The following is an 8,577-nucleotide window of genomic DNA, read 5'->3' on the forward strand; positions in this document are numbered from 1 at the left end:
TCACCTCCTCCCTCTTTTTCTCTCCCTCTCTCTCCCCTTTCTCCTCTCCTCTCTCTTTCTCTCTCTGCCTTATCTCCTAACCACGAACACCATCAAGAAAGACAAAGCAGGAGCAGGGGCAGCGGGAGTGGGTGGGGCACATCTGACATACAGCGCTTTGGGTGCTTGGGCTGAAGGCCTCGCGAACAAAAAAGGCCGCCAGCGTCGGCCTGAAGAAGGTTCCAGTCTTCTCCACGCACTCCATCCATCGCGGGCGGGCGGGCTGCAAGATGAGGCTGGAGTCAGTGTCTCCCTCAAGGGGTTTTTCCTCACCTTTTCCCTCAGGCTAATGGTGTCTGGACTTTTTCTGAGCCTCTGGGGTGCATCTCACTTTGTTATCCTTTCGGGGAGACAGAGGATGCTGAGAACTCCTCCCTGTGAGTCAGGCTGGGGGAATCATCCACATTTACTACCTTTGAGTTGGAAGTGAGGCCTCTAGAGGCTCTGTCTGGAGCTCTGATAGCTCTCTCAGGGGAGCTGCGAGGCCCCGAGCAGGAGAGGATTGGTGACCACACCTTCCCTCACAGGTGTATTGGCTCCAGGCTCTCTTAGCCCCCTTCTTCATCCCCTGGAGCTAGTCCACTAAAGAGCCCCACCCTCCCTGTGTCTTTGTTCAAAAGAAATAGGAGCAGACACGCTCTCCCTCCCCCCCCCAACCTCCAATGACCATTGCAGATTATATTGTGGGATATTGAGTTATCTGAGGGAAACTGGGTTTGAGAGACCATGTTTTGGCAGACAAAGACACAGGAAAAGACTAAACTATACAAATTCAGGGAGCTGAAAAACTTTCAGCCCAATTAGCAATGAAAAAATAGGCCAAGATGGTGGAGGGAGAGGCCCGCAACCTCGGCGGTGTAGACACGGCTAGGTAGAAAGTCAAGAGTCCCTGGCTCCTGGGAGTTTGTGAGAACACGAAGTAAGGAGGGGGAAGCGCAGGCTCTTTCTGAGTGGGCCTGTGAGGCTTTGAAGGCTGACTAAGGTGCAGAGACAACACAGGACCCACCAAGTCATGTATCTGAGGGCCGGGGGTCTGGAGTAGGAGAGCTGGCCCAAGGGATTTATGAAAACCCACTAACATGCTAATCTGAGCTGAGTGGGATGCAGTCACAAGACTTCATTCCTGTAACTCATTTACTCCCACAGGTCTCCTTGCTGGCTGGCCACCAGCCACGGCACACTCTCTGGCCCTGTGAGGAGAGGTTGACGGAAGCTAAGGCCTGTGTTATGTGTGGCTCTGGGAGGGGTGGCCTGTGAGGATGGTGGCATTTTGCTACAGGCCTGGTTGTTCACATCAGTGGGATCTTGTTCTCTGACCAAGACTCAGTATAATCCTCACTGTGGTAGTTCTGGAAAAATAAGCATGAACTGGAAGGAAGACGGGGCTTGTGAGCCATGAGGGGTTGGCATGGGCTCTGTAGCCACATTCAGGGTCCCACCTCAGTGGCCCTTGAGGAGAGATTTGGCTCCTGAGACCAGAGTCGGGCCGCTGGAGGGCCCCTTGACCTTGGCAGTGAGGCTCTCTTACCCTGTCTACGCAGCCTGCTGGGCATTTCCTGCCCCCTTCTGCCACTGCCTGCCCAGGACTCCAACAGTCGTCGCTTGCTCCAGGTCTCACGCACAGTCTCGGCCATAATAAGTCCCAACCATCACGCCCCCCTGCACAGTGCTGGGATTCTTGGGGGTCACCTGGTACTGAGTCACACATTCCAGGAGCAAGAAAAGCACTTTGAGAATCTATAAGTACATGTAGATCTCTGGATGGTGATCGGCAGTTTGTATATTTACCTGCTGGGGATTCTGAGTAACTGAGATGACTTTCAAGACATGGAACGAGAGAGTATACCATAGACACTGAAAACAGGAACTGAAAAACAATCATTACCAAAATATAAAGGATGGAAGAAACATCAAGTGCAAGATAATGAGGTTCAGTGGATTCATTGGCGGACACAAAAAAAATGTTGCTGATAAAGCCTTAGAACATGAATGAAAATATTTGAGAAATGATAGAAATCAGGAAAAATTGAAAGAGGGTGGAGGGAAACAAAAATTCGCCCAATTTTTATAGAGGCAGATTTTAGAGATTACAGTCCTGCCAGGAATCCTTAATGTTCATTTCTAAAGAAAGTTCTAGAATCAATAATTAAACTGAACATTCTGGAATACTTGGAAAAGAATGCATCACCACTAGTGACAAGCCTAGGATCACTGCACAAAAAAGGCCACTGTGATACAAATGTCTCCACACCAGGACGCACCATGGCCCTGGTATACCATATTCAATAGGTCACATGGCTGAAGCAATGTGGTTCAGAACCACTGGACATGGGAGGCAAAGGCCAAGTTGGCCATATCGCTCAGCCCCAGACGGCTGCTGCTCTGGGAAAGGCTACCCAGAGCTGCAGACAGATGCCCCAAAAGGCCAGAAATGTGACACCACCCCCTAGGTTTTGAATGCTGGCAATTACATTTGTACAAAGCCTTAATGGCCAACAAAACACAACTCTAGATCAGATTCACCCTCAAAGCCCATCACACAGCCCTCCTTTGAACAGAGAATTCAGCTTTCGCTAAATGTGCACCATCAGTTTCAACCCCTGCCCTTCAGTTACACCAGTTCTGAAACAAGGTGAGATGAACACCTGTTCTTCTCCCCCAGGTCCCTTGGCAGAATGGGTGAACTAAATTGAAAGGACACACCTGCAGGAGGAATAAAGAGGAGCCAAATAAGGGATCAGGAGCGAAATAGTAACGATAATAAAGTGAAAATCAAAATCATCAGGCTCCTGCAGATCAGAGACATTCTGTAGGGGAGGAAGGGGGAGAAGGGCCAGGACAGGGGTGAGGATGAGCACAAGGGACTGTGGGATGGTGCACGGGGGAAGTGGTGGTGGGAATTTCACAGGAAACCATACATTGTACGGAAATGGACGGCGCAATAAATATATTTAATAGTATAAAAGGTAAAACTAAAAATTAAAAAAAAAATGAAGGGCAGTCCATTCTGGGGCCATTATTTTGATTCAAGAAAGCATAATACCCTGATGAACTATACCCTGATGAATTAGCTGGAGAATTTTAGTGATGGTCATGCACGGGAGTGGATTCTCAGCTGACAGAACCACAGGGAAATATAAATCCCGTGACTCCAGGTTAATAGGACCTTCCCTGACCATCTTACTGAAAGTGTAACACCCTCCCCAGCTAATACGTCCTCCCTCCTATTCTGGCTTCATTTCTCCATAACATTTAGCACCGTCTTAGTTAACTAGCCAATGTGTTGTTTTCTTCCCCCATTGGAAAAGAAGGGATTTTTGTCAGTTCACAGTCATTGCCACGTGCCAAGAAAAGGTCTACATCCTTCTATGGACGCTCCCCACACCCACCATGGTATATAGTAAGCACTCAATGAATAATCTTTCACACAAACTAAGTGGAGGAATCTGGACCTAGGTCTTCACACCTGACCAGACGCTCCCCCTTCCTCTTAGAGAGCGTAACAGTTGTCAGAGAGAGCTGCAAGAAACAGAGCTGCAAAGGGCCACAGCAGAAAAGGAAGGGTAATATCATGGATGATCGCAACAAAGGCCACAATCACCTGGGCTACAGAGAAATAGCTCACACTTAACTAGCAGGAATAGAAAATTCTGCTTCTGCTTCTCACGACTCAGCTGTTCAGATTGTATCAGAAAAAGACCTGGCTCAACAGCCATTTTTATTAAGGGTGTGTTAAAAAAAAAAATCAGCAAAATACGATCATCTACTGAGACCTCGCTGTCCTTCTGAATAAGAAGACGCTAAATCAGCACTCACTCCGAAAACTGGTTAGAAATCTGTCATGAATGACCATTGGATAGGACCCTGCATTTCGGTCATATGGGGTCAAAGCTTTGGGGGGTATCGCTGGCTTCACCACTTTCCCTCTCATTCCACGTTTGTCAGGAAATTCTGTCGCTGATCTTCCAAATATGTCCTTTTAAAACATAAAACATTTAAAACAGACACATCCTTCTATGGACTCCCCCCCTCACCCCCATGGCATGCAGAGAAAGTCGAAGACCTTAGCCCCTGCCAGCCTGGCCCCTCCTTCCCTCCCTGATTTAGCTCCCCGTATTCTGCTCAAGCTCTCAGTTCACTTGTGCTGCCCTTCCACTGACTGTCAGACACGCAGGTGTGTTCCAGCTGCTCCTGCAGCAACAACTGGCAGGTAAGCCTAGCGGTCTCTTCTCAGCCACCGCCACAAGGATCCCTCAGAGCCCAACACATTGCCATGAGCCACCTCCAAGCTTTGTCCCAATGAAATGCCCTCTCTTTTTCTGTGCACAAAGCGCCCCCTCTCTCTAAATTACTTCCATTGCATCCCTCAGCTCAGCGGTCCCACTAGTCATGCAAGCCCTTCTTGGCCCTCCCTTCTTGGGAATTCCAAGAGGATCTGTTGTTCCAGCAGAGTTTGGGGGTAAGCACAGCTACGCCCATTCCTTTCCCTAGCATGCAGCTGTTTTTAAGCTACAAGGGCAGAGTTGAGTTGTTGCAACACAGACCAAATGGACCACAGAGTCAAAAATATTTACTATCTTGACCTTTATAGAAAGAATTTGCCAATCATTTTCTGTCCCTCCCACTTCTTTCTCAATCCTGCACAGAATGTGGCTCAAAACATGACTTCATGAACCAGACGGGTTTGCTTTGGGGTCTGTTTCTTCACTTAGGGGCTGCATGGTCCTTTCTGAGGACCTCCAATTGGTTCTGGCAGGATTAAATACAATCTAAGGGTGACATGTGGTCACCACTCAGAGCGGATCAGCGCTTACGGCCCTGTGACATACCTGGTATGTCAATGATGATAGTTTCAGAGAGGCAAGATGGCGCCCCCCACCAAAGCCACACAACCATTTGTTTGTAGCCCTGCATTCTATTTTTAGTCTATGCTAAAGCCTAGTGGAGACATCGCTTGTCTCTCTTGAAAGGATACACGTCAGTATAGAAAGGATGGTAACTAAGAGATTGTTAAGTCCCCTAAAGTTCTGCAAATGTGAGCCCTCACAATGGCACTCCAACAAACTCTGAGAAGGGCTGCCATGAGGGATTCGGCAGCGATCTCAACCCAGCGGAGTTAGGGTCCATTCCGCTTTATCTGAGACGAGCAGAAGGCTGAGTAGAAGTCTCCAGGCGATGCTGGTGTGAGCGGGGCATGTTATTTTTGTTGATGTTCTTAGCACAGTGATGACGTGCACAGGCCCTCGAGCCAGAGTGGGGCTCTTAGCTCTACCAGCTTACCAGCTCCATCACCTTCAGCAAGCTCTGTGATGTGTCTGTGCCTCCATTTCCCCACCTCTAAGCAGGGACGAAATGGTGGCCCAGCCTCATGGGGTTGCCGGGATACTGAGCAAGCACTCGATGCTAAAGGACTTAGAAAGACGTCTAGAACATCCTAAGCTCTCGGTAAGCAATAACCACGTTCCTTTCTCTGCACACATGTTGTCCTCGCTGAATTCCACACATATTTCAGGCTGCCCAAACAATGCAAGGCAGAGAGATGGGCCGTAAATTACCCCACAAAATAGTGCTTCTAAAAGCAAAACTGACACCTTCCCTGAGCTTGGGACATGTCTCATGGAGAAGCTTCTCCACTTGCTTTGGGATGTGTCTGACCTATGTTCTCAAAGCTCTCAGTAGAGAGTGTCTCCTCATCTGAGGTCCCACAGGTGACTCTGGTTAGTGTGTGGCGGGCTGAACAGCCCCTCCTTAGCCACACCAGGCTTTTTGTACCATGAAGCCAGCACTGCATCCTAACAGGCCCCTGTGGGTGTCAGATGAACTCTTCCCACGCACATCTGAATATCAAGCACTGAAATCACCAGAAGGAAGGTCACAGCTTGCTATGCCTATCTCTCACCCCAGTGAGTCCTGAGCTCTAGGTCCAGGTTCTCAACTCCGGAGTGCAAGACAACTAACCATCTCCTGTAAAGGTCACGACAATAGAAAAGCAGTTCTTGATCATTGGACTTTTATATTAAAATTTAGTGCTCAGCAACAGACCACGGAGGCAGGAGGTGTGTGCCTATAGCCTCAGTTACCAAGGTGACCTTCCACACCTGACTTTCCTACTCCCACAGGGAAGTCCAGACACTGCAGTACCCTGTTACCCCTCCTAGGGAGAGAGAGGCCACCAACATGCACCCCTCAAAAACATCAGCTGCTCCTCCGTTCTGCAATCTGGGACAATTCCTCCCTCCCTCTCCTCACCACGGGTGGTTGTTCTGTCAGCTCCTGCAGTTTCTGGGTTAGCCGTCTGCGTGCCTCCTGGAACTGACTGCCCAGGGCTGGAGAGAGGGTCCCCACCAGCCCCAAGATCATGTGGCTCTGCAGGAGGTCCCTGTGGAGAGAAGAGACCCCCACATACAACCAAAGGCTCTGGGGACACCCCCAGAAAAGAGCCTCCTCTCACAGAATTCACGTTGACAATGCTGAGGAAGCACCTTGTCTGTATTTATAGGAAGGAAGTTTGACATGAGAGCCAGTCAAGAAGGGCTTCTCCTGGTGTGGGATGCGGGAGGACGGAAGAAAGAACCAGAAGGAAGAGGGAGACTTTTCAAGTCCCAGAGAGAGAAGATCAGAAGATGAAGACAGATTCTCTACAGCCACCAGCAAGAAGTCTCAGCTCTTCTGAGGATGTCTCTTGTACACACAGCTAAACCAGGCTCTGGGGTACCTCCACCCTGCTGGCAGGTCTCGCCAGCTGGTTCCTACCCTCCCTCATGTAGCCTGCTCACTCCGCAGGGTGTGCGAATGTCCTGCGCTGTTATGGTGGTGCGCATGCCCTGGGGGAAGCCACTGTCTTCAGGGGTAACCATGCAGGTCCAGGGAAGACAGCCTCAAGCACAACCCCTCCTCAAGCCCTGCCCCTTCCTCCACACCCTTAGAAATTCCTTCTCACCAGGGCCCCTGAACCTTCTCGCCAAGCCTGAGAAACGGCACAACCCCGGCATCACCTCTTCTGTTTATTCATCTCATGCCCCGCCCCCACCCACACCCTCAGCTGCCACCAAGACATGAACGCCTGGCTGTCCCGATGATGGACTTGCCAGCATCTTCTACACTTCAGAGGCTCTTCGCAGGCTGGGTTCTCCTGCCAGCAAGCCCCATGTCTGTGGGACACCCACTGCCCTTACGTCATGGGTGGTCTTCCTTCCCTGGATCCCTGGCTCCCAGCCTCCCAGGCACTCAGGCTTCCTCTCAGGTTCCCTCCATTCCCTCGTGGTGACCCGCAGGCCCCCACAAATACCGGGACTTGTGGGAAGCTCTGACCAGCACCCCTCCTCCGAACTCTCTGTCCCATGACACCTCTGGGTCCTCAGACTCTCTCGTCCCCTTGCACTCGCCTTTCCCCAGAACCCCATCTGGGCTGGGGCAAACCTGTTGTTCAACATCTGCTCCTCCACCAGCTGTGACATGTTCTTCAAATACTCCAGGTCGTGGACCACAAGGGGCTGGGAGCGGTTCAGGGGCATCGGTGCAAACGTTGCTTGCAAACAGGACAGCCAGTCAATAGCAGGGGCCATTTCCTTCGAGGAGGGAACAGAGACTGAGGGGGAGGAGGTGAGGGGATGGGCTTCCCTCCTTCCCTCCCGGTCTGGGGGTGGTTGGGGAGAGGGACAGAGCCAGAAAAGCTAGGGGTAGAATGGAACAAAAGCCACGAGGAGAAAGCAGACAAGGAGATCAAGAGGTGGGGAGACCTTCATGCCCACCACCGCCAGCCCTGGCACAAGGCACCTGCAGTTGTTCAACAGTGACCATGTGGAAGAGCTTCCCCTGCGCCTGCTGCTGCTCCAGGGGCCTCAGAAACTGGGACAGCCGTGAGGTAATGGAGATGGACGAGAAGGCGTAGTTTTCAACCTTGACTGGGTCTCCTCCCAGCAAGGTGACCAGAAGTGTCAGGTAGTTCAGGTATTCCCGAACGATCTGCGGGAAGGCCAACCTCAGCCACAGCCGCCAGCGCCCTGCCTCTCTCCGGGTTCACAGGCCCTTTGTCCACGGCCCCATCTTACCTGGGCATAGATCTGCTGTTCCTGATCTTGCTTGGGGGGAATGTCAAACTCTGGCTGGTCTATCTGGACACAAGAGAGACTGAGAGACGCGGGGACAGTGGAAGGAGATGAAGGTGGGGGAGATGGAGACTGTGCTGGGACGGTGTCTCGGGAGATGGGGTACAGAGAGCATGGGAAGTGCAGAGAAGGGGTGGGGCTGGGGTGAGAGGCCGTGTGGAGCATCTACCATGGAAGTGAAGAGTGTGTGGGCCTACCAACCAGTCTGGGGGTGCTCAGCCAGAGGGACCACGGCCTCGGTTGGGCCAGGTCCAGAGGTGAGACCTGTCAGGACTCAGGTGCAAAGTTCAAGAGGAACCAAAAACTCAGATACCAAGACAAACAATATATTGACACTTTAAAAACCCAAACGTCATGTCAGAAAAGAATCCATGGTGAGCACCCTCCCTGGTGGCGCAGCAGGTTAAAGCACAGCACTGAGAAGCTAAAG

The 8,577-nt window shown here is 51.1% G+C and overlaps 1 protein-coding gene across 3 annotated transcripts in view; it reads right to left on the reverse strand.

Moving 5' to 3' along the window:
• Positions 1-8,577, reverse strand: part of KEL (Kell blood group, metallo-endopeptidase) — a 119,091-nt gene that overhangs the window by 4,536 nt on the left and 105,978 nt on the right. For all 3 annotated transcript variants that reach the window (XM_012733905.1, XM_012733904.1, XM_004694330.2), the window contains 5 exons: positions 8,091-8,153; positions 7,816-8,004; positions 7,459-7,607; positions 6,289-6,418; positions 152-262 (listed from right to left, as the gene is read on the reverse strand). In XM_012733905.1, coding sequence (XP_012589359.1) covers positions 152-262; positions 6,289-6,418; positions 7,459-7,607; positions 7,816-8,004; positions 8,091-8,153 — 642 coding nt within the window. The remainder of the gene's footprint in view (positions 1-151; positions 263-6,288; positions 6,419-7,458; positions 7,608-7,815; positions 8,005-8,090; positions 8,154-8,577) is intronic.

Source organism: Condylura cristata, unplaced genomic scaffold (assembly GCF_000260355.1).
Source record: "Condylura cristata isolate star-nosed mole 26May11 unplaced genomic scaffold, ConCri1.0 scaffold00042, whole genome shotgun sequence".
In the NCBI taxonomy this organism is placed as follows: Eukaryota; Metazoa; Chordata; class Mammalia; order Eulipotyphla; family Talpidae; genus Condylura; species Condylura cristata.